The 26,504-nt window shown below is 40.9% G+C and overlaps 1 protein-coding gene across 1 annotated transcript in view; it reads left to right on the top strand.

Moving 5' to 3' along the window:
* LOC308581589 (uncharacterized protein) overlaps window positions 1-18,435 on the top strand; it is a 53,011-nt gene extending 34,576 nt beyond the window's left edge. Inside the window, exons 10-11 of the mRNA XM_081184222.1 lie at window positions 5,282-5,399; window positions 17,474-18,435. Of these exons, the coding sequence (XP_081040348.1) occupies window positions 5,282-5,399; window positions 17,474-17,669 (314 nt within the window). The 3' untranslated portion in view covers window positions 17,670-18,435. The remainder of the gene's footprint in view (window positions 1-5,281; window positions 5,400-17,473) is intronic.
* The last annotated feature ends 8,069 nt before the right edge of the window (window positions 18,436-26,504 follow it).

Below are 26,504 nucleotides of genomic sequence, written 5' to 3' on the forward strand. Positions count from 1 at the left end.
AGATATCAACCCTGACAAAATACTACTCAGAAATGCATGTAGTATGCCACAAGTGTTGCTGTGTGGAGTGTAGAGGTCAGGATTCCATCCTCTCCCTTTCATTCCCTTCGTTTTCTGTTCCCTGGCTCAGCCAGCTTGAAGTCCAGGGCCGGCCCACCCATTAGGAATAGTGAGGCCAATGCCTCAAGCAGCGGAAACCCTTGAGGAGGCAACGCTGTAGGTAGGCCTTAGGATGAGGCGGAGAAGCGACACCGACATTGGTGCTGATTTCGGGCAAGATCTCGTCATCATTGCACGGGAGCTTGCAGAGTGCATGAGCTCCCGTGTGATTTGGGGAGAGATCTCACCCCAAACAGGCAAGATCGCACCTGAAACCGGCACGGTCCCCAACTCCAGCTCAGCCAACGATATGACAGCATCACGGGCTCATCCCAGGTGAGCCAAATCTGGCTTAGTTGAGCCTGGTGTTAAGTCCCTAAAAGGGGCTGTTCGTGGGCCATGGGGGTACTTTCTCCTTGGTCACATGACCACCAACAAACACGGCTTTAATAAGGCTTGTTTTCCCTCTGCCAGGCTTAGGCAGAGCAGCAGGTGTTCCACTGCTGAACAGGGTTTGGTATATCTGGTGTATCTTTACACTGGCTTAACTTACATTGGCTTGCTTTATGCCCTTACATATGGGATTTGGTGAGCTTTGCCCACATTGGACTGCCTCTTGCACAGAGTGCCTGCTTATGTCTGAGCCACCTGCAAACTGTCGGTTTCTTTGTTTGTTTTTGAAGTCTGACTATTTAAATATTCTTATTCTTATGTTTTTGTTTTTACCCCCACCCATCTGACTGGGTTGCCCCAGCCACTCTGGCACATTATATGGGGAATTATATGCTAACTATGGTCAGGGGTCCCTTTACCTTTATATGCTAACTACATCTCATATTTATTTGTTTATTAGGAAAGATTTGTAAGACACTTAATTAAAACAAAAACAACCCTCTAAATGCATAAAACCATTAGCAGTAACACATAGGTAAAATAGCATACGTTAAAATACAAGTCTAAATTATGTATTTGGGTAGGCTTCTTCAAATAAAAAAGTTTTCTAGGAGGCATCTAAGACAGTTTAATACGGGTACCTGCAGAGAGTATAAAAAGTATGAAATAGTCAAACCACATGTGGTATTATATTTCTGCAGCGTTAAGGAATTAATCCTTAAGTATTTTTATAGGCATTGTTGTATATATTTATTTATGTGCTGGTTACTTTAGGAAAACCGGGGTGGTATATGTATGAAATATGTGTGTAACATTATATTTATAATGATACACATAATAATGCATATAATGTTTGTATTTTTAAAGGACCCAGGGAGGAATAATTCCCTTGTAATTGAGATCAAGCTGTGAGATGAGAATTAAGAAAAGAATCCATGCAGACAATCATAACATTGAGATTTTTGGAAAGTTCCACCCCTAAATTCAATCCTCATTGGGATGTTTCAGGATGTTCCCGCCATGAGGACTTTTCCTCCCCCTAAACCTCAAGATTCCTCCAAGTCTCCTGGTACCTCCTTCTTTTATGTTCATTTGGGCTATATAAACGGCACTCCCAGCACAAGCATCAGAAATAGTGAGAATGACTTAAGCATGGCTGTTTCCCAAAAAGTAGGCTGCCTTAGATCGGATCATATTAGCTGGCTGTCTATGAAAGTACTGACCACTCTGACAAGTTGGAGCCAGTGTGTTGTAGTGGTTAAGAGCGGTGGACTCGTAATCTGGTGAACGGGGTTCGATTCCCCACTCCTCCACATGCAGCTGCTGGGTGACCTTGGGCTAGTCACACTTCTCTGAAGTCTCTCGGCCCCACTCACCTCACAGAGTGTTTGTTGTAGGGGAGGAAAGGAAAGGAGAATGTTAGCTGCTTTGAGACTCCTTAGGGTAGTGATAAAGCGAGATATCAAATCCAAACTCTTCTTCTTGTTGCTGTTGTGGTTCTCCAGGACCTCAGGCAGAATTCTTTCGCTTTACCTGCTATCTGATCCTTTCGACTGGAGATAGGATTTGGGACCTTCTGCATGGTCCTTCTTCCCAATTTGCAGTTTCGTTCTGCAAGCTGCTCAGCTTGAAGCATACACACAATCTCACTCAACAAGGAGAGATTTCCTTTCATAGCTCCCCCCCCCCGACTGTATCACCGATAATAATTGATGCGGTGTAAGAGCAAACCTCCCAAATTTGCAATTTCTAAAATGCTACACGAACGGAAACAAAACCGTCCTTCGAAATTTGCACGTCTCTGAATTTTGCAACGCGGTTTTCCAGACAAGTAATGTGTGCAAAAAATGTGTATGTTGCTGAAAAGAACATATAGAATGCATTATATCAGGGGAGATTGCTTGCAAAAATGTCAGGCAAAATTACCTACAGAAATGTGTATATTCATAGAATGCTATTGAATGAGGATCTAAAAATAAATGAATAAGCAAAGTGATGCAGAAATGTGGGAAAGAGAATGAACTTAAGACTGAAAACATGAGAAATGGAAATTGACAAATTTGTTCATCTCTATAACAAACTTTTATGCTGTCAAGGGTGGGATGAAGTAGGAAGAAGTCACAAAAGTTTCTCCTATAAAATGTATGATAAGCACTGCAGGAAGCCACCTGATAGGTCTGTTCAGAATTAGAGGTCAGAGAACTGCCTGAATAAATAAATAAGTTTCTGCTTTTCTGGAAACAAAGACTCTCAGATGGGAAAGATGCAAAAGTGTTTGGCCCCTTTAAGCAAACATGCAGTAATTTATCATAAACAGGCATATTTGGAAACTTTAGCAGGTGCTACTTTTGCAAGGGCGATGGGGTTAACTACCAAAGTTGTATGTAACTTGGATCTTGAGTAGAGTAATTAATCAAGAAATTAGATTCCTCTCCTCTTCTCCAGCCCACATGGAGTGCTGCTTGCCGGTATGCCAGACCAAACAACAGCAAAAAGAGGGAAAATATTTGTAATGAAAGCTTATTGAATAAATATGTTGGGTCTGTAAAAATGATTTCTCTGTTGTAAAGCAAAGGGATTCTTTTTTAAAAATCGTTATTAATCAAGTTTTATTATGCAGTGGAAAAAGGGAGGCAACGGCTGGCTAGGATTACAGTCTTATGTCTATTTAAGTGATTTCAAGATGTGGTATGTTTTTACATGCTTTTGTACAATTCAACAAAAACGTTCTTTTCCACCGTGTTGATTTTAAGAAACCGGCGAGAAAGCAGGCAGGCAAGCAAAATACATGAATTGGAAGGATAAATCTGCTACAGCCTTTTAAAATGTTGTTTTACTAAGTTAGTTTATTTGGTCAAATTCTCCTGACTTTGTTATAGGACTGCTCCCAATTAAATGAAAACCACTCTGACATGCAGTAATAATTTAACTCTTGATTTCTGGGGCTTTTTTGTTTTCTTTTTATTTGTATTTTCTTATTCTTTCTAGAAATAAAAAATCCTAAATCTTACCACACTTCCAACCATTTAAGCATATTATTATTACTGTAATTAAAAAAAGAAAAACTGAAAAAAGAAAATTTGCAAGAGTGTTTCGTGGCCTGATATGGAACTTCTGGGGAATGTAGTGATGCAAGGATCTGGTTGAGCACTATTGGAGATTATGGTTAAACTCCACAGACTTGTGATCTGTGGCAGAATTGCACCCACCCCAATAATTATCGAAAGAACAATTAAACAAAAATATGTCTTATACTTGTTGCCATTCTGAAACTGATTTAATTGTTTTAGCTGAGTTGCAATGATATGTTGCTCACCTGTGTATTATTCAAAACACTGCTGTTTTAAGCCACTGTTCTTAATGATTTTTATGACAGTTTTATTTAAGTTGCCTTGCAAGGGCTTGGCCCTAAAAAGTCAGCATGGAAATACTGAAGCAAATGAATGAACGCCAGAATAAAATTGAGGGGAAGGGAATAAAAATAGCCCTGATGAAGAATAGATTACTAAAAAGGGTATTTCTGGGTGGGATGATGGTCTGAACTTTGAAAAGTTCTGTATGTGCATTACAAAAAAATGGGTCTAAAATACATCCTTGTCAACAAATTCATGTTAATTATGAAATTGACCTATAATATGGTCCTATTTCCCTCTCAGGGAAAAATATTAATAATAATAATAATAATAATAATAATAATAATAATAATAATAATAATAATAAATTATTTATATCCTGCCCTTCCCAGCCGAAGCCGGGCTCAGAGTGGCTAACAACAATAAAAGTAACACAGTTTACATAAAATCTCAATCAATTAATTGAAATACATTCTGAAATCAATTCATAGATACTGCCTGGTGGGGCCTAAACTCTGTTTTAAAATGTCACGAGAATGGTTTGGTTGCTAAAAATAAGCTGTCTTTTTGCAGGTATATCAGCTTAAGGAAAGGGGCAAGGAGGAGGAGAATATACCAAAGTCGCTTGTAAGCGTGAACGTTATAATTAACAAAGCTGATCATTTTAGTTTCTGACTGACATGTGACATGTGTGCATTCCCCCCCCCCCACACCCATCCAAAGCATCCACCCAGTCAAGTTGCTTTGAGAGATTGGCGTTTCCGGGACAGAAGTGTACCAATATCTGCTTAAATGTCTGATCTTCTATAACAGGGGTCAGCAAAGCTTTTCAGCAGGGGGCTGGTCCACTGTCCCTCAGACCATGTGGTGGGCCAGACTATATTTTGAAGGGGGGAAAATGAACCAATTCCTATGCCCCCAAAATAACCCAGAGATGTGTTTTAAATAAAAGGGCACATTCTACTGATGTAAAAACATGCTGACTCCCAGACCATCCACGGGTCGGATTTAGAAGGCGATGGGGCCAGATCCAGACCCCAGGCTTTAGTTTGCCTACCCATGCTCTATAACTTTGTGCTTGTTTGCCTTTTTATAGTTTGAGTTTTAATTTTAATAAGCATCTGCAGGTATAATAAGTTTTAGGCTGGCATATGATACACACACTTACATGGGAATAATAAGTCTTACTGTGACAGTTTCTTTTAAATAGCATATAGGTTTGCTATATGTAACACTAAAATGTAGATACTTATGGGGGTCTGTTTGCAGTTGTTCCGTTTTCCATATGTTGATCCAAAAGTCAGGATAATACAATGAAAAGGTATGCCTGCCTGTTTGCCAAACCTCTACAAATAACTGTTTCAGTTTTTATTTACTCTTTCTCTGTTGGGAAGTAATAATTAAATTTCTATCTCTCTCCCTTCCCAACCACCCAGTTCCTCACCCACAGAAGCAATTAGCTTACAATGCTTCGAAAGCCGGGGTTGTAAAGTTAACTCAGACGTTGGGGACGGAGTGGATTGATAGAGGAGTGAGAGTGAACTGCATTTCTCCGTAAGTAACATGTAGGGGTTTTTGGGGGGGGGGCGGTGGAGGAAATAAGGCATGAATGTAATGAAGTTCTCAAGTTAAGAAAATGTAAGAAAGCAAAGTTGTTAGCTAGCGAAACTTCAGTTCCTTAAATAAGGGGGGGGGAATACTCTCAAGCATAACACAAATGCCAAGTGTGTAGCAAAAAGTCATCTCTATTGCTGTATATGTTCTGGGATTTTTGAAAAGATTATGCCATTTGATAACAGGTTTTCTAATTTTGTGAAGGGTTGTTTTTAACATTTCTTTCCCAGGTGAAATATTTCCTTGTTACTGTCCAAGTCATCTGTGGTGAAAGAAAAGGCGTTTGACACTTAACAGACAATACTTACCCCCCCTTCCAGTCCCCCCCTCACCCTTCTTTTTACCTCAGACAAATATACAGGCACTTTAAAAGGGGCGTCATTATACTACTATCATTGAAATTCCATTCGGCGGTAGCAATTATAAGTCAGCTTGGTATAATTTTTGTTTTTTATGAAATATATTCATTATCAATTGCATATTACCTAATTGTTGAAGGCTTAAAGGTGGGAATTTCTGAAAAGGAAATATACAAGACTTGTGTGCATGTGTGTGTGTGTGTGTGTGTGTGTGCATGTGTGTGTGTGTGTGTGTGCGTGCGTGTGCGTGTGTGTGCGTGCGCACACATTTCTTTTCCACACTGAGTACCTGAGCTGTGTGTGTCGCACTACGTGCCCTGGGCTCCCCCTAAGCTCCCCCTGTAGCCCTCCAGTATGTTGGAGGACATTGTCTTGTCATCAGTGTAAAGTAAAATTCAACTGTGAATCTGGTGGGCTTCTAGATATTTTTGGAGTGGGAGGGGCAACATCTTCTCCTTTGCCTGAGGCAGGAAAAAAGTCTTGGACTGACCCCCCAAGGCAGCATCCACTGTCTGCCTTTTATTCTCCCAACATCTCCGTCAGCTAGATTAGGCTGAGAGACTGTGGCTGGATCTACACATGGGGGGGGGAGCCCTGCTATAAATAAGTCAGAAATTAAATGGTTATAACCAGTGCTTTTTTCTAAAAAAAATGTTTAAGGGTGCTCTCATTTTGACTCAAGAAAACCACCATTTTATAGTTTGAATCAGGAAAAATAAATACAGTAAATGGACAAAATTACAAAGATTCACAAATGTTTAGGGGTATGTATACCTCTGTGTACCCCCCCCCCAGAAAAAAGCACAAGTTATAATGAAAGGGGGGGGGGAATTCTATGGAAAATCGCATAGGCAAAGTTTTGGGCTCTACGGTGCCATCTGGTGTTGCATGTTTATAACACAGTTATAGCGTTGCACCATGAGTAATGTAGCTGACTCCACAGGACTGGCTGAAAGTTATCCAGCCAGCTTTGCAGCTGAGTTGGGATTTGAACTTGGGTCTTTCCTAGTCTAAGGCCAAGGCACTGATCATTACACTGCACACTAACTTTCTAATGGACTCCCTGGGCTCCAAAGAGAGCAACTGCACCCAAACAATGCTCCTGGCCACACACATCTCTTTGCTTCACCAACTTCAAATTGGCAACCACCTTACTTTCTTACGCACACACACACATTGCAGAAGGCTTGTCTCAGACCCCAGCACAGTAGTTGAAATAACCATCCAGTAAAGCTTCATCCATGGATATTGAGAGGTATTAGTATTATCTTGCAAGTCCCTCACTGCCCCTGAAGTGACGTCTAGACAAATCATGGCTACTTAGACTTACACAACACTGGTATTGCCTTGAATCTAGAACATGTAGAAGTAAAAATAGATGCTAGTTGATTCTGATGAATAACAACCATTGCTACTGAATTTGGGCAAAAAGCAATAATAAGAAGAATATGTTACAATTATGTTAATAAAAAAAGAAGAAGGAAATGTATAGACTAGCACCATTAAGGCCCCACAGACACACAGTCCCATCAGACACAACAGGATGAAAATATGCAACCTAAATTTTTCATCCTATTCAGTGAGGAAAGATGTACTTCTCTTTAAAGGGAAGTGGGCTCTTGACTGTGAAATGTGAGCAGTGGATCTTCAGAGTAAGTGTCAGCTATATATATATATATATATATATATATATATATATATATATATATTATTTGCTTTCGTAGATTTTCACGGGTACAGGAATGCAGGTTTTGGTGTTTTCGGGTATCTTCCCGTGTAAGAGTTGGGGTGTCTAGGCGACGTTTCGACGAGGTCTCACTCGTCATCTTCAGGCTGGTGCTTTCGGCTTCTTGTTACTAGAACAGAGCAGGATCTGAACTCAAACACTGAGATCCTGCTCTGTTCTAGTAACAAGAAACCGAAAGCACCAGCCTGAAGATGACGAGTGAGACCTCGTCGAAACGTCGCCTAGACACCCCAACTCTTACACGGGAAGATACCCGAAAACACCAAAACCTGCATATATATTATTTATTTATACCCTGCCCATCTGGCTGGGTTTTTCCAGCCACTCTGGGTGGCTCCCAACAGAGGACTAAAAACAGAATGAAACTTCAGACATTAAAAACTTCCCTAAACAGGGCTGCCTTCAGATGTCTTCTAAAAGTCAGATAGTTGTCTATTTCCTTGACATCTGATGGGAGGGTGTTCCACAGGGCGGGCGCCACTACCGAGAAGGCCCTCTGCCTGGTACTACTTCAAAACAAGGCCTGATTATTTTTTATTGATTTGCCTGCATAATTTTGGGCCACTTACCCCACTCAGAGGCCTTCACAGCATCTAATACAGTGTATCAGAAACATAATAAACTATAAGATCAAACAATGTAGCCAACATGAATACAAATAATAGCACAAGGAGCTACAGAACAACCCCCTACTTCAAAATATAGCGGTGAGACAGAAAGAATATCTTTTTAAAAAAATTCTTTTATTTTCATTCTCCCCCGAATATTTATTGAATTTTATAACAATTAATTCATCATGTTATTTACAATTATTCTCCCTCCCCTCCTCTGGTCTTCCCTCCACTCCCCCTCTGCTGAGTTATTTAGTTTTATTTATCGTATCCTGCTTTTCCTACACAAAAATAAAATCCCTTATCATTTCTCTAAAATATCTGTTACTCAAAGAAAGTTGTGAAAGTTTATTCAAATCCTGCCAGTGAATCCAGTCCATTCTATTGTTTCTGCAAGTAAACTGTAAATGGTTCCCAGACTCTTCTGAAGTCCTTTTTGTCCTCTCATAGTTTGTCTGTTAGCTTAGCCAGTTCTGCATAGCTCATCAGCTTTTCTTGCCATTGTTCTTTTGATGGTATTCCTTCCATCTTCCAATACTGTGCAATCAAGATTCTTGCCGCTGTTGTAGCATACATAAATAATGTCCATTTTCCTTTTGGTAGCTCTTGATTTGAGATACCTAACAAAAAGGCTTCAGGGTGTTTGACAAAATTCATTTTAAACATTTTTTTCAATTCATAGTATATCATTTCCCAATATTTTTAATGCATTTACATTCCCACCACATTTGTCTACCTGTTAGAAACCCCGCTTGGTCTCTATGAACATATTTCAAATTTACAAACAACCTTCAAGCAAATAAATATTCCCCCCCCCCATAAATTCCCATAGACTTCCCCCCTCCCCTTTGTGGGTCCTTATGTTAATTTTTTCTCCTGCATCTTTTCTGTTAATACAATTGTATTAAATCTCCATTACAACCAAAGTCTAACATTTAACTACAAGCATCATTCCAATCCTACTAATAATTTTAATAGCTTGCAGTGATTTTAAAGGTAAATTATATAGTTTCCCCATTCCTTCTTAAAATGTTGGTCTTCCTGATTCCTAATTCTTCCGGTCAGTTTTGCCATTTCTGCACAGTCCCATCAGCTTAATCTGCCATTCTTCTCTGGTAGGCACTGTGTCTTCTTTCCATCTCTGTGCTAATATTATCCGGATACTAGGAGACAGAAAGAATATCAACTAGGACCAAACATTTGCAAATTCGGGAATTTTCCTATAGGTCAACATGGCCACCTTTATGTGACTTGGAAAAAAACAACAACTGAAGTGAGGTGTTCAACAGCAGAATCCTAAACTAGAGAAGGAGGGTTTTACTTCTGAGGAAACCTTCTCTACAAAGGCTCGGAGAAGCCATCCAGTTTGGCTTCTGACAATTTCTTTTTGGCTTAGCACACCACTTAAAATTAATGTCCACTTTTGCTGATATGAAGACCATCCAGTTTTTCTTGAGTCATGTTTTCCACCTATCTAGGAACCTGCATGTTCCACCTCAGGATGGAGGTGGATTTAGGTGGCAGGGATACCCCATGTACCTGATTTCTTATCAGTGGAGTCTCTGACGCTCATCAGAAGAGGGGGCAAGGCATTATGGAGGCCGGTGCTGTGCAAGCACACTGGAGGAGCTGAACTACACTCGCACCAGTGCACCCATACACCCTAAGCACCACCCTTCCCTCCCAGTAAGTCACAGCGACTCTTCTGTGGGAAAGCTAGTATTGCAGCTCTGCCCCACCAGGTGAACCCCTTATGCCAGCAGAGCCTAGGTTTAACCTGATAAGCACAAAGGTCCAAAAGAACCTCATGGAACGTCTGTGATCTCCTGTTGTATCCCCACCACCACCACCCCAAGTGCTCTGTTTGCCATCTAGCCTGATTAAGAGACCTGTCAAACTCAAAAGCTTGCACAGTTGTTGCCATCTGGTCTAATAAAGGTGTCACCCTAAGATGAGTTTTGGAATTTTACATATGGGCCAACATGCCTACCTGTATTTTTTTTTTAAAAAAAAAGATTGTTGTGTTCCTGTTGATGGGCCTCCATTATTTACCAGGCAATAAGCACCCTCAGATATGCAGATGACACAACTTTGATGCCAGAAAGTGAGGAAGAATTAAAGAACCTCTTAATAAGGGTGAAAGAGGAGAGCGCAAAATATGGTCTGAAGCTCAACAACAAAAAAACTAAGATCATGGCCAGGGGTCCCATCACCTCCTGGCAATTAGAAGGGGAAGAAATAGAGGCAGTGAGAGATTTTACTTTCTTGGGCTCCATGATCACTGCAGATGGTGACAGCAGTCATGAAATTAAAAGATGCCTGCTTCTTGGGAGAAAAGCGATGACAAACCTAGGCAGCATCTTAAAAAGCAGAGACATCACCTTGCTGACAAAGGTCCGTATAGTTAAAGCTATGGTTTTCCCAGTAGTGATGTATGGAAGTGAGAGCTGGACCATAAAGAAGGTTGATCGCCGAAGAATTGATGCTTTTGAATTATGGTGCTGGAGGAGACTCTTGAGAGTCCCATGGACTGCAAGAAGATCAAACCTATCCATTCTTAAGAAAATCAGCCCTGAGTGCTCACTGGAAGGACAGATCCTGAAGCTGAGGCTCCAATACTTTGGCTACCTCATGAGAAGAGAAGACTCCCTGGAAAAGACCCTGATGTTGGGAAAGATGGAGGGCACAAGGAGAAGGGGACGACAGAGGACGAGATGGTTGGACAGTGTTCTCGAAGCTACCAGCATGAGTTTGACCGAACCGTGGGAGGCAGTGGAAGCCAGGAGTGCCTGGCGTGCTCTGGTCCATAGGATCACGAAGAGTTGGACACGACTAAACAACAACAACAAGCACTTTGAAGTGATTCGCTCTTTTACCTTGACTGTAATAGCTATATTGGCAGAAGCTTTGACATGTTTCACAGTTTTGTATTATCTAAGTGAATACATGAGCCCCGCATGCACTATTCCCTATGTGTTACATTTTTTTAAAGCTATACAGGGTTTTAGCAAGAAGTATACAGGCTCCAGCTCCACAAGGAAATGCGTTCCTGAACTAAATTTTTTACAAGAGAATCCATATTTATAGCTGTGTCGGTGCCTAAGGCTTCCTTTAGTAATATCTAATTGCCAGAATTATTGCAGTATGATAGTGCTAATGCATATATCTTAACTAATGCATATCTGCTTGTGCATTTATGTTTTGTTTCCAGTTATGCATAAAACAACAGAAATGTCCTAATATACAACACACAATTAGTGGTAGATATAGTGCAGGGATGAGGGAAGACTGGACAGGCTGATAAAGAGGAAATCATGGGGTCACTTTTACAACAATAGGGCCTCCCAAACTAAATGACCAGGGTGATGAGGAGGAGGATTAATCACTTATAACCACTCTGGGCAGCTTCCAACATAATCAAAAGCACATCAAAACATTAAAAACTTCCTGATACAGGGCTGCTTCAGATGGGTCAGTTGTGTAGTTGCTGATCAGTTTGACATTGGATGGGAAGGCGTTCCACAGGGAGGGTGCCACTACTGAGAAGGCCCTTTGCCTGGTTCCCTGTAACCTCACTTCTTGCAATGAGAGCACCGTCAGAAGGCCCTTGGAGCTGGACCTCGGTGTCCGGGCTTAAAAATGAGGGTGGAAACATTCCTTCAGTTATACAGGGCCGAAGCCATTTAGGACTTTAAAGGTCAGCACCAACACTTTGAATTTGGGTTTCCTAGGCTCCCCAGAAGGGTGGGTGAATGTGGCATAAAGAGGATATTGTGCGGTTTTTGTTTGGGCTAGGCAGTTAGCTTCAGAACCCAGAAAATTTGAGCCAGGGGCTCTCCAGATGTTGGTTTGGACTCCAACTCCCATCAGCATGGCAAGTGGTCAGGTACGATGGCCGTGGTAGTCCAACAACATCTGCAGGGATACAAGTCTCCCATTCCTGGTCTGAGAGAAATCTGGGTTTGGGAGTTGGAAGGAGATTGGTTTGTGGGCATGAATAACTTTGTAGAAGGAATGCATGTTATGGAGGCTGCCCACTCAATCACACTTCCAGGAAACCAACCGCATTTCCTCACTATGGTTCTGTGATCAAACCAGCTTCTGTGCTCTTGTGAACCACTGACTGTGGTCTCCATGGTTGGTAACATCTGCTGCTTTTTTCTCACCACAGTTAGCCCATGATCATGTCCAAAGGGAATTCAACCACACCATAATGTTCAGTGCCCCTACAGCTCTCTCTCTTTTTTTACACTTTCTTTTTCTTTTATTTCAAGATTCAAACTTACATTTTTATCACTCAGCAGTTATAATGCTTATTCCAAAATACTCACCCATCCTCAATTTGTATAATCACAATTATTTACGATTGCGTCTTAAAAATCCATCATATACAGTTTCTTCCTCTTTAACAGGTATCTTAGTATATTCTATTTATTTTCTTAAACTTCAAACCCTGCTGTGGACTTCACATATGGAAATTTTTTAAAAAATATATAGAAAAAGTTTATAGTCCTCCTTGAAAGATTCTAAATGCGTCTCTTATCAGAGCCGTCAGTTTTGCCATCTCTGCATATTCCATGATTTTTATCAGCCATTCTTCCTTTGAGGGTATTCTTTCCTCCTTCCACTTCTGTGCATAAAGATCCCTTGCTGATGTGGTTAGGTACATACATAAATACAGCTGAAGCTTCCTTTGGAAGCGCACCTTCGGTTCTTGTGTTAACATGTGAATGACAAGGCCAACTGAGAACAGCTGGATTGCGAACGATTATTCTAGCAATCCAAACACTGCTCTCCAATCTGGATCAACAAAATCAGCAATAGATCTGGAATGCTAAAGTTTTCAGGGTAGGATGAAGCATCTTCACACTGACGGGGGACGGGCAATAAGTTTTTGTGCCTACAATGGAACCTCTGCTCCCAAACAAACGAAAACCAGAAGTAATTGTTCCGGTTTTTGAATGTTCTTTGGAAGCCGAACGGCTGGCTTCTGATTGGCTGCAAAAAAGCTGCTGCAGCCAATCAGAAGCCGCGCCATGGTTCCTGAACTGTTTCGGGAATCAAACAGACTCCCGGAATGGATTAAGTTCGGGAACCAAGGTTCCACTGTATATGGAACTGGCATAAAAGGACACCAGAGGGAAGAACCAAGCAAAGCCCTATCACTTAAAGGCATCCCAATTAACCAGTATTACCATCCCCATTAAGCAACAGCAGTTGCTCTTAAATATCTCTGGGCTTTCATGTAGTTTCTTGGGAGATGTCCCAATTAAGTGGGTTTTACTGATTAAACACTTCCTGAGTAATTGAAGTGTACTTAAATCATTCAAATTAATAACTCATCTGAAAGAAATCAACTTATACACAGATGGAAACCCCTTTCTCCAAAACACACAAATGCACACACTTTGGGAGAAGAATTCTTGCAACCATTCTAAGGGAGCAGCTGATAAACAGGGCACTCAAAGACCAACATATCCACTGGCATAAAGTGTGGGATCGTTTGGGGGCTACTTGAGTCTTAAATCAACCCGCCATCAGCAGCGAAATGTCAGTTCTGCATCTCCCGTGAAGGGAACCTAGATAGTGTGATAAGCCATTGTTATGCAACAGCATTGCATTCCAGATGAGGCAGAGAATTAACGCCTTGGCACTTGTCACCGCTCAGAATGGTTAAGAGCCAACGCACATTTGCCTAAAAGGGTTTTTCCATCTCCAGCATTAAATTGCCCATCTTGGCACCGAGCCTCTCCCAGAAGATGTGCTGTATACTGGGGCATATCTAATATTTGTATAAGAACCCAAAAGCGTGCTTACAAGCCACTATGTTGTTGTTGTTATTATTTTTCTCGTTTGCTTATTTTTCCAAACCAGAACCGTCCTAAATTATGCTGTCTTTAGAATAAAACGTTCAATTTCCTCCCACCGCCAGCATAATTAAACGAAAGGCCTAAGTTCTACTATGTGGTACTGTGCTCTATAATTTATGAATATCGTAATTAACTTCAGAAATTTCAGTTTTGCTGGGTTTTATTTGCCTGGAGGCATTGGCTGCAGCGCTATCCACAGGACTTCTATATGTTCAGGAGGGGTTCCGAGGCCTTCCTTTCAGAAAGCTGGTTGTTGTCCCGCTATTAAGGACGAAATTGAATTTTGTGTTTATTTTACTAAGAAATCCACATATTTTAACCCACATATTTTGAACCAATGTGTGAACCAAACACAGCTATCCTTCAAAAAGCACGCTTGTCTGAATTTTGTGAGGCAGTTCGACAACCAAACAATAAATATTGATATTCTATTCTAAAAATGCATATAGCAGTGAAAACAACGCATTAAAAGGCAGTATAATAAGAAGAACTGCTTGCAAAAATGTGTACGTTTTTCAAAACTGCATACAAAAAAAATGTGTTTATTGGGAATAATTCACACTAAAATGCTGATGAACGTTCATGAGGATTTTTTTTAAAAAAACAAAACCTTGTGGAAATGTGGAGAACTGAATTTAAGATTGGAAAAGGAGAAATTTAGAGGACTATAATGGATAGGTTTGACGATCCTTTTAGCCTGTTAAATGGAGAGAGGTGGAAAGGTTCATTCAAGCAGTCCTACTTCATCCTATTTTGTTCCCTAGTGGAGAATTGCAAAGATCTTACTGCAGAAACCTCCTGCTCAGTATTGTTTGTTGTGGGGAGAAGCTAAGCTTGCTCTCCCTTCTCCCCACTATACATACTGCTGGGTAGACAGACTTGTCGGAGATGACTGTGCCTCTCCCCCCAGCAAGGGTGCCATTGGACTTTCAGGCAGACGTTCAGGGCCATACTCAGCAGAATTAATAGGAGCTCTTCCCCTTGATTCCAGAGTCTAAAATTACCAAACTGCATCACTGCACACATATATACCCCACCAAATATCTCTGTGTGGTTATTCTTCATTTGAATAAACCCATTCATTTATTTTATTTTTTAAAAAACCTTTTGTATAGTGAAAAGGTAAAGAAACTGAGTAATCTATCTATTTGTTACACAATTGGTTATTTAATATATCTCCACATAGAAAGAGATGTTGCTTGGATCTGGTTTAAATGATCAAAGCCAGACTGTTTATCTAGTTTCTAATGAATAGAAAATAAAATGATGTAGCATGAAGCCTAAGGCCACACCCTGCTAACATTTGCAAATAAAACTGGCACTGAATTGTAATCAGAGATTCACAGGAAATGCTTGAAAAAATGGGATTGGTGTTCCGCCCCCACCCCCACCCCCCAGTCTCCAAATGTCTACTAAAAGTAAAATAAAATAAAATGGCTGGCCTTCTTTGGATCATCCGTCACTACCCCTAGAGCACCTAGCACATTCTGATAATTATTATTGTTGTTATTCTCATTATTATCAGTGTGATCCAAGCCTAGTATTGTTTCATATTTTGTGTGTGTGTGCATGTGTCTAATAAATATGGGGGGAAATGTTGTTGAGTAACAGTAAATGATAAGCCTGTTGCTATTCTTTTGCAACTGAAAAATCAAATTGTTTTCGTAGAAAACATGTGCTCGAGTCAAGGGGTTGAGAAGACTGGGATAGGGAACTACTTAGGGAAAATAATATTGTGATTAGAATATTACTTTGGAATGCAGGATAGCGCCAGAGGTCAACCGTGTTGCCCTTGTGTGGTATTATTTCTGAATAGCTATCCTGTTTATTGTCAGTTTCAGACTGAAAAGAAAGTCGGGTTGTGGAAGAGTGCCCCGGTTAAGCAAAAAAATTAAAACATGTATATGAGAAAGAGAGCAAAGTCTGAACCACATCCATTAAACAATATCGCAAGAGTTTCTTTTAAAACAAAAGTACAAGGCGGGGGTTTCTCGTTCCCAGAATTCAGTGTTTCTAAACCCTGTTTCTTTGGAAGCATAAATTGGGATGAGGATGAAGTTTGAGAACAAAACGGCATTTCGAGACTTTGTTCATTTCATATTTATCACTAGCTTGTTTGCTAATTTTCATTTGCAAGAGGCAATTCTTCCAGCTAACTGGCTGCCTCAATGGGCCACTGATTTCTTTGAAGTGACAGTCTGTAAATATGCATAAAAAAGAGATGCAATTAGCGCGTGTGTGGTTCAGTGCAGTCTGATTTCATTGGCAAGTTTACCCACAGTGTTGATAAGCTACATTATCTAGAAAATTGGCCGCTGAAAAACAGCACCTCTGATTGCCAGCAAAGGTTCCAGATAACAGGGTGCTGAAGAGAAATATAATTGAGGTTGAATATGTTAACCAAGGTGTCACATGTTCCTTAGAAGCACTAATTTATCAGCATGTTGGAATTTTTATTAACATTTGGAATGCATTTCTACCACACTAATGAAGTGGAATTGGCAGCTCAGGTTTTAGTTATTGTCATTTCTGAGAAGTTAAATGTAATTTCTTGTTAGGCCCAGTTATGTAAATATATTTATACAGGGACTGGGGGGGGGGGGAGAGAATTATAACATTTCTCAAAATACAAATATGTTGCTAAGGAGGAGGGTGACAAATCAGTTATTGTTAAAGCCCTAAACACCCACCAAATGTTTATGGAGTGCTGTGGATTCTTTGCCTCTCATTCATATATATTTTTGGGGATATATATATATGCAAACATTTCCTGATAAATTCTCTGTCATATTGCAGAGAAGGTGTCTAAGCTGGAAGATATTAGGAGCCAGTTCCTTCAAGCTTTTTACTAACTCACATTTTCTTTTCGGGAAAAGTCCTAGTGAAGGTGAACTTTTATTCTAAAATTAGAAAAGAAAGAAATAATGGTTATGCCTTCCTCTTGAAATGATAGCACGTGAACCGCCTGCATTCGCTGAACATATTGTAGACCCCCTTTCGCAGTGTCTCCTAATGAATAGAATAATTGCTATGTCCAGTTCCAAAAAATCTATTTGTAGGTAAACGCTCGCAAGTCACTTTCAATTTAGATGATGTGATTGTTTGTGAGGCAAATCTTTCAATTGGGACGTTATGCTAAATAATGTATCGCTAATGTGGAAATAAATGAAGGAGACAATGATGATACATAAAAACTATATTAGAAAGACATTTAACGGGAATCATGTTTGAAGTTTCTGGTGGCTTTTAGCCAGGGAGGTTTGGAATCTTTCTCATCCTTTGTTTGAAAAGTACCCCCAGGGCTATTTTTGTATTGTTGCAATTTTGTGCTGCAAAAGAAAGAAAGAAAGAAAGAAAGAAAGAAAGAAAGAAAGAAAGAAAGAAAGAAGCCATAACAAGCCGGTTTGTGTCTTATATGTTTATACAGAGGGATTGTCGAAACACCGCTCATCCATTCTGAGGAGCTGAAACCTCTTGTGCAGTGCTGGCTCACGGACATCCCAGCCGGAAGGCTGGCTCGAGTGACAGACTTGCAAGCTGCCGTCGTATACTTGGCATCTGAAGCTTCAGATTATATGACTGGCCACAACTTAGTCATTGAAGGAGGGCAAAGCTTATGGTAGAAAAGGAATGGAAACGCTCTTTCAGTGCATACAGAGGAATGACAGGCACACAGGAAAGACTCCCCTGATCACATTGCAGTTCCTCACGAGTTACGAGTGTTCAGCTTCTCTCTTGACATTGTCCATTAATTCCTTCCTCCAAAAAATAGAGCTTTTAATTTCCAAACTGCTATTTTAGACCCAATCTACAGCAGCTCTTGTCTTAACAAAAGTCAGCATGTAGAGGTTTGCTTATTTAAAAAAAATAATCTGCCCTAGACTGAATGCTATACTAGTACACACACACAAACACACACACACACTGTTTTCCCCTCTATCGACACATTCAGTTCAGTGGAGTAAACAGATTGCCACTATGCAAATAATTTTGTACTGAAAAAAAGAAAAATAAAGTAGGATCCTATATTTTAGCCAACAGAGAAGACGTCCTGTTGCCAGCTTGAATGTTGTGTTTGAATCTTTGCTAAATTACTGCTTCAATTAATCAAGAAAATTTGTTGATACTTCTACTGCAGCTGTAATGTCAAATATGGGGGGGGGGAATTGCACAGGGGGTGGGAAGAGAAATGCTTGAAATGCTAAGTTATTCTTGCAGCAGGATTTTGTCTTGAGAAAGTAAACTGAGGATTGACAGTCAATGTTTGTCGGTTTGTGTTGTAGCCCCCGCCCACCCCCAGCTTTAAATGGAAATGATTCCAGCAATTGCTCTAAAAGGTGTTGGGATTGCATTCTGCACTACAAAATTAAAATCTCTTTACCTTATTCATTTTTGATATTGTCGTTTGTTATTTGCTCTGGTGGTGCTCCATGCTCAGACCACATTTTGTAAGCAGTGGCACACTTTCCCTTGCACCATAATGCAGAGATAGGCAGTGGAAGAACTGTGTGCTGTCTTCTGTCTTCTTGCCCAGGGTTGACATGCATCCCATTTTAAAAAACTGCACAAAGTTTGCATTTTAAATACACATTTTTAAACATAGTGTCTCTCAAAACACACATTTTAAAGTGTAGCTCTGATTTTTGCAGGTGTGCTGAGAACTGCAGCAAAATATTTAGGAAGGCTGATAGCTGGGGGATAAACTAATTTCTAGTCCGGATTTCAGGCCAGGAAGTGAGGATGAGAACGATTGCATTGCAAGGTCGAATTCCTCAAGCATCCTTACTTGTGATGCACCTGTAGGCTGGCAACAGCTCTTGAAATGGTGGGGAAAGCTGTCCATCTGCAGGGCACAGTTGCCCTTCCATTGCCCTTTACTGCTATAAATGTGGAGTTTATATTTTCTTTGCATAAAGTGTTGTATATCTGACAAATCTATGGATGCAGTCCTATGCAAACACCAACATTCATCTGGGATACTAACTTTTGCTCTCAGCAAATACTGATATGGAGCGGGGCAGATGAGCTGTATTCTTAGCCTAATTTTCCACCCACCTTCATGACTTTCTACTGCCCATCACAAGCTGAGTTGGCTGTTCTTCCTTCCCTGACCTGTTTCTTCTTCCAAACATTACAGTGTGGCCTCTGGAGTCAACAACCTCTTAGTAATTCTTCAAGTGGAACCATTAAAAACGTAAAGCTTTCTCATTGTTTTTCTGGGCTCACAAAACATTTTTCTGTGAGCCCTGTACACTTCCATCAAATTGTGTCATGCTTTGGAAAACTTGGTTTGATTCTCACATGACTGTGGCTGGCCTTTCATCCCAAGGTTAATGTACAAACAGGAGTGAACTCATCAGGAGTTCTTCCAACTAATTCTAGGGGGACTTGTATACTGTGGCTGGACCTCTTGTGAACAGCTTGTTTTAGACCCTACCTAAGAGGGAAAAATAACAAACTTCAGCTAATTTGAAACATAAGCCACCATTTGCAATTGGCATAATAATAAGAAAAAAAGCCTTATTTTTTTCCAGACCTAGTGGAAAGACTATGGAGTAAGCAGACTGCGAACCAACCTTTTATGTCCAATAATGACTTATCCGACTTTCAAACTGGAAACATCTGGGGCAAAATTATGATATGAATCACATTGTAGTCATAAGACCATATAATTTAGTCCTCCTGTTCAAATCAATGGTGCTTCTCCCTTCCTCCACCAACAATATCGTTTGAGTATATACTTCTTCATAGTAATGGCGGGTAAAGTGGTATTGGTTAGTAATCTTTTGGACTAGCTCCTTGAGCTATAAATATGCCAACAGGTCTGTAACACCACAGCATTTTCTGAACTAAGTAGAACTAAGGGGCTTCCAAATCCCCAAATCGTGGCTTATAGATCATAAACCTTGGTGTAAAGGATCAACCTCATGGGTACAGGAGAGGGGCATACCCTCACCAATATGTCAGAGTAGCCTGGAAAATAATCAGTTCTTGTAATGGAGGGATGTACGAAGCAGGGTTCTCCAAAGCTCTGCACTGGGATTGATTCCTTTTGGACTGGTGTTAATAATATGGAGTTATTGCTGATGACACCAAGTTGTTCCAAAAAAATAATAATCCCCAAACCAGGCATTAAAATGTTAAAGGTGGTTCATTGTAATCAAGCATTGGGGAGGGAGTAGAATTCCTTTCTTCACATACCACAACCACAACTACTTATTTAAGAAGGCTAAAGGGGCATTGCTTTGGCAGGGGGATTTTCCCTTTGTCCCTTCACAGTAAAGGCTGTCATCTAGCACCAAGGGTTGAGCCAGCATCTCACTATTTAATTCTACTCTCTGCTTACTGTTCTTTAACCAGCTACCAGTCCTTTGCAGGATTTGTCCACTTACTCCACAGATACCTGATGTAAGTTTTTCCCGACCCCTGTCCAAGTCATTTGAGATCAGTGTTTTAGGGATGTCACATGAATTCACTTGCAAAGGTGAGCGCTCTTGTTCAACTGGATGCGAGCAAGAGTGAGGTGATTGAAGCTCAGGATCCTGGGAAGGCCTGTCTCCTCTTCCACAACGACCTTTACCCTTCCTAGTCCCCAGAGCAAGCTAAAATAATACAACAGTCAATAGCAGCAGGCAAAACAACAGAAACAAAACAGTGCAATTCAGTGTTAAAGATGTCATGGGAAATAAAGAACCCTTTGCCTGGCATTGAAAAGACATCTATATAGGTGCCAGGTGAGCAGTCCCAGAAGGAATATCAGAAGCTGGGTGTCACAACCAAGAAGTTTCTGTCTCAGTCACCACCCATCTCACCTAAGGCTGGATGGTGCTGGAACTCACCATGAACCCTTGTTCTCTTATAATGGCAATGGTGCCCACCAGAGAGGTGCCAGGACTGAGTTCCAGATGGAAAAAAGCCCTGCTTTAGTGGGATGCCAGCAAAATTTACACATCGCGTTGATACAAGAAGAATCAATCTAAGGCCGCAAAAATGCCACCAAAAAAGTGAGCAAGTTTTTGAGTTCATCAGAGCTCTTCGCCAAGTTGGTTGTCCAGTAAAACTGAGAGGGGATGTGGTAAAATGTAAAGGATTGCCTTACTCTGGGTTGCTGAAAGGAAATTACTTGATTACAGATATCAGGATGCCTACATGACAGATTCATCCGTATTTCACAGTTTGTTTATTTTTACGAATCTACAAGACAAAGCAATACTCTGACCAGAGTTTATGTTTTTGCCAATTTTAAAATCTGAATTCATGTATTAACCGAAATGCTACAGGATTTTCCAAATATTACCTCTAGGGGGAAACCTCAACCTGTCTATGTTCATGTCAACTTGCTTTCTGGTTTTATCTATTCAACTTTTTTTTTATATTGTATCTAAGTTCATACTTTTGATATTTCTAATTTTTTTTTTAGCATTTATGTAGAACACCACATAATTGCAGAAAAGATAATAGTCACATACCCTAGGGTCTAGTGTACACTTATGTTAAAAGTACAGCTTTTATTGGCAACTAAAGTAATAACCTTTCCATGTCAAATTGCTTTAAATTAAACTTTAAAAAAAATACTGCCTGATACCCACATTTAGTAATTGTCAAACATTAGCATAACATCAAATCCTAATGCTGCCTAAATCTTAGGTTTAAAAATAATTATTTACTTAGGTAAATTCTGTATTCAGAAGCATAACATTAGATTTAAGGGTAGGGGGTAGGGGGGAAAGCAGCCTCCTTGCATATGTAAAGAGCTGTATCCGTAAACTTGACATGAAAGTGGGATTTGAACTTACGCCTGCCTTAGAGAGAGAAAAGGAGGATATTTGCTTCATACCCAGATCATCCATCCATCAATGGCCACATTTAAAAACAAGTGTCAAGCTGACACCTTAGATGGCAGTCAGCATCCTGGGTGATGTTCTGTGATCCAGGACTCCTATCCCTTGTGCTAAGCGGGCACGCAAGCACGATTTCCAGCCATTTTAGACACACTGAGATCTGGTGTAGATATACGTGTGTGCAAACCTGAGAGGAAATGGGCCAAGCTAATGTTTAATATGGATAAATTCCACTTTTCTTGTTTTAGCTTGTTCTGTAAGAATAAGAGAGTAACCTCTTTAAGATCGCGGCAGAGAAGGGAATGGGCAGAAGGAGGCCTTTGGCAGGGTGTACACAGCGTTAGGGCCTGTTTGGCATCCGAAGGGAAAATCTAAAACGATTCCACCACAGTCCTTCCCCAGTAGGGGAGATACGAGGCCAGATGACCTCTTCTCACTCAAGCTGCATCACGAAGGAAAGTCAGCCTGTAATGGTACTTTTGGAACACACACACACACACCCATTTCCACGAAGGACCTTTGCTGCTTCCAACATATCTGTTTCCTCCTTCAATTTGGAAGCCCTTTCCGTTAACCCCTGATGTTTGAAGAGTTTGTGCAAATGGAGTGCTTGTTCCCATCCCACATAAAAGGCTTCTCAGTGACTGGGTGGTGCTGGTGGTGAGCATCCTGAAGGGAGCAAGAGCTCAGCGAGAAGGAAAAGGTAAAAGGTAAAGGACCCCTGGACGGTGAAGTCCAGTCAAAGGTAACTATGGGGTGTGGTGCTCATCTCGCTTTCAGGCCGAGGGAGCCGGCGTTTGTCCACAGACAGCTTTCCGGGTCACGTGGCCAGCATGACTAAATCGCTTCTGGAGCAATAGAACACTGTGATGGAAACCAGAGAGCACGGAAATGCTGTTTACCTTCCTGCTGCAGTGATTCCTATTTATCTACTTGCAATTGCATGCTTTCAAACTGCTAGGTTGGCAGGAGCTGGGACAGAGCAGTGGGAGCTCACCATGTCGCATGGATTCGAACCACCGACCTTCTGATTGGCAAGCCCAAGAGGCTCAATGCTTTAGACCGAAGCACCACCCACGTCCCTTTACAGAAAGGCAGGCCTTAATTTGCATCAGGGCTCAGACTTGGCCATTGCTTTCAATGCCAAGGTATTGAACTGTATGGGCAATAATACCACAATCAAGTGCACAGGTCATTTCCCTTATGGCTGATTGTGTCTCTAGCTACGTCTGTGAAAAGCTTCTGCATGAAACCCTGGAGAACCACTGCCAGTCAGAGAAGACAATACTGAGCTATATGAGACAATGGTCTGACTCCATGTAAGGCTGGCCGGGGTTCAAGCAGAAGCTTGAAAGAAGCTGGAGACAGATGCTTTGCCACTGAACTATGTCAAGTTAAGCACTCACTTCTGTGTCCTTTTTCTGAGCGATACTTGCCACCATCAAACTGGCAATCACAGACAGCTCAAAACAGTGCCAGCTCCAGGACTCAGACAGAGTGCAACCTGTGGACTAGAGTAGCCATGTGTCTTAGTCCTCTATTTGAAGGAATCCTCTGTTTCAGTGTCCCTTGATGTTGGCTCCCCAGATGTTGGACTACAACTCCCATCGTCCATGACCCACTGGCTAAACTGTCTGGGGATGATGGGCATTGTAGTGCAACGACATCTGATGCACTATGTTTGAAGGGCTGCCCTGCCCAATTCCAGCTCAAAGATAAAGAGCCATAAGGAGGAAAAAGAGCAGCGGTCTTGCAGTTGGAACCTGAAGAGCAGGCTAAGCAGGCCTTTCAGACTGTGTTGAGATGTATCACATTTCAAACTAAATTATAATTATTTCTGAATTTGCATGTGCAGTCATAAATCAGTGGGTGCAAATCCTAGTCAAATCTCTGGCTTCCTTTGCCACCTTCTCTTTTGCAGATGCCTAAGTGGGTATCCTACCTTCCACCTTGATGCCAACGTGCTAGAGACCCAGGGGAAAAGGCCTGAAATGCAAAACATGAAGACTCTAGCAACCCATGTTAACAACCCAAGAGCAAAAACAGATTCATAGCAATAGGAACCATGAAGCAGAGCACATTCCTGGTAGATCAGGACAGTTGGAGCATATGCATGCTAACACCTTGAGATAGCAAGGGCTTACCAAAATAAATGAGTGCAAGTCATAGGGATCTGGTTGTGGGAATCTACCTTTCAGAAACCTACCTGGCCAGATGTTGGAAAACCAGTGATGGGCTGAACATTGATTCCTGGTATAGCAGAGTATGGTCGATAGCACTGGCTGAGAAACGAACATGCCAGGTGAGAGCGGCAAAGGGCAAACACAATCCATATTCCTTTTATAACATATGGCAAATGTTGATTGAATACACACATTGTTCAGACTGTGGCAGGAATCCGCTCAGCACTCATGGGAAAATGTGGCGTGATCTCTTGCAGCCTTTCTCAACCTGTGGGTCCCCAGATGTTGTTGATCTACAACTCCCATCACCCCTAGCTAGCAAGGCCAGAGCTCAGGGATGATGGGAGTTGTAGTCCAACAACATCTGGGGACCCACAGGTTGAGAACCACTGTTAGAGTAATCAAATGAAACTTTAACACATGGCGTGATAATTGTGTAATTTTATCAGGACAAGTTATTTGTCGTTTACTGTTGTAACAATGGTTTTCTCAGAATTTATCTTCCGTACCATGAAAGTAAATAAAAACAGTATTAAAAAAGAAAAGAAAAAGAAACTTACCTGTGCTTTCCCAGTTGCCATGTCCTCTCCTGCATCAAAACTCCTGGTGTATCCTTTCAACCATTGTCTGCAATTTTTTTCTGAGGAGTTCAAATTTATCCTTTACAATTCCTATATTATTTGAGCTACATATATGCGCCATGTGGTTTTACAATTCTCATTAACCGTATTGGCGGGGCTGGGCATGTTGTTTGATAGGCTCTAACCGTTTCTAGAGGAGCTATTAAACTTGCAAATATGTAATTTTTCCACACTTTAATAAAAAACCAAAAAACCCTGTTGTAATTTTTTAAAAAAACAAGTGGGCTTTTTTTTTAGAAACTTTGAGGAAATACAGATGTATAAACTGTGGCACAAATGATATATTGATGTGGAAGTGAGATTATTTGCTAGGGACTGTTCAGAATGCTTTTATTACACTTCTGATTAAAACAATGTTTTGTTAGAAAAGAACTGAAAGGAACATTTTAGACTCCTTTATACATATCTTCATATGAAGAAGTAATTACACTGTCTCTAGCTCCCAGTTAGAAAGCACTCATTATACTTAATCCATACACATTTTGTTCCCAAACAGTGCACAAACTGATCTGTGGGACTCATTGCTCTGAGATGTTGTAGCATGGTGCCATAATGTTGGAAGGCAAACGGTCCTGCAGAAATATCCCTCTTGGGTGGATACGGGTTTCTGTCTCTGTTGAAACCCGTGTTTTCATATCCTGTTGAGGTATGACGGGTGTAAGCTAGCCAGCTGCTGATTCACATACAGTATTCTGGTTCCCGATTAGCTAGGAAGCAAAGGTTCCAGCCTTTTATTTAAGGGAGTCAATTAGGCAACAATGGAGTTGACAGGGAAACTCGTCTTGTTAGGTCTTAACTTAAGCACAACTAATTTTTTGTGGGATTGAGCCTAGAAGGGGCCTTGGCCAACTCTACAAAGTTTGTTCTGCTAAGTACAATTAGTGGCTTGAATAATTATGTTAAATGATTGCTTATCTTAGTCCTCGAGCGATTCTTTCCAGGGAACAGGGAAAACGTACTTTGAAAAACAAAACAAAAATTCAGTATTGGGTGTAATTAAGCCTAGAGTGGAGAGACATTATGAACAGCGCACTTCTTGTTAGTTTAATCCTTCACAAACAGAAATGCCGTGCAGAAGCAAACTGTGTTCCAGATCTTATCACTTAGTCCCTCTACTTCATTTTTAAAGGTGAAATATTTGTTTCCGTAAACAATCACCGGATTTTTCTTACTTAAAAACAGTTTAAAAGAAAAATACAATCACTTATTTAAATATATATTTACTGCCACCACACAACCTGTTTTCTCCATTTCCCTGTGCTGCTCTGCCTCCACGGTTGAAAGCAGTTATGCTTCTGAATAAAAATAAATAAATAAATAAATAAATAAATAAATAAATAAATAAATAATTAATTAATTTTATTTATACCCCTCCCTCCCCAGCCAAGACCGGGCTCAGGGTGGCTAACACCAAATATAAAAACAATTGATTGAAATACAGCTTAAAAAACAAGATGCCCCCTGTGAGAATAGGATTCTGGACTAGATGGGCTATTGTAGAGGAGCCAACTCCTAGGGGCTGAGGTGTCTCCAGCCCCCCCCAATAAATATTGGAGGGGGCTGACCCCCCCCCCACAAAACTGGTGGGCATTGCCATTCAGATGGTGTGGGGTGAGCCCCACAATGTGATTGATTATGCAGGGCAGGGCTTAGCTGTGCCCCCCCATATTTTCTTCAAGTTGGCATGCCTGGGCTATTGGTCTAATCCAGCAGGCTCTTCTTATCAATGGGTGATACAGAACTACAGCTTACTTTCTACATTGTTTTGAAATTGCCCTCTATATTTCTGCTTC

The sequence above is a fragment of the Podarcis bocagei genome (genome assembly GCF_964188305.1).
Source record: "Podarcis bocagei genome assembly, chromosome: 2".
NCBI classification, from domain to species: Eukaryota; Metazoa; Chordata; class Lepidosauria; order Squamata; family Lacertidae; genus Podarcis; species Podarcis bocagei.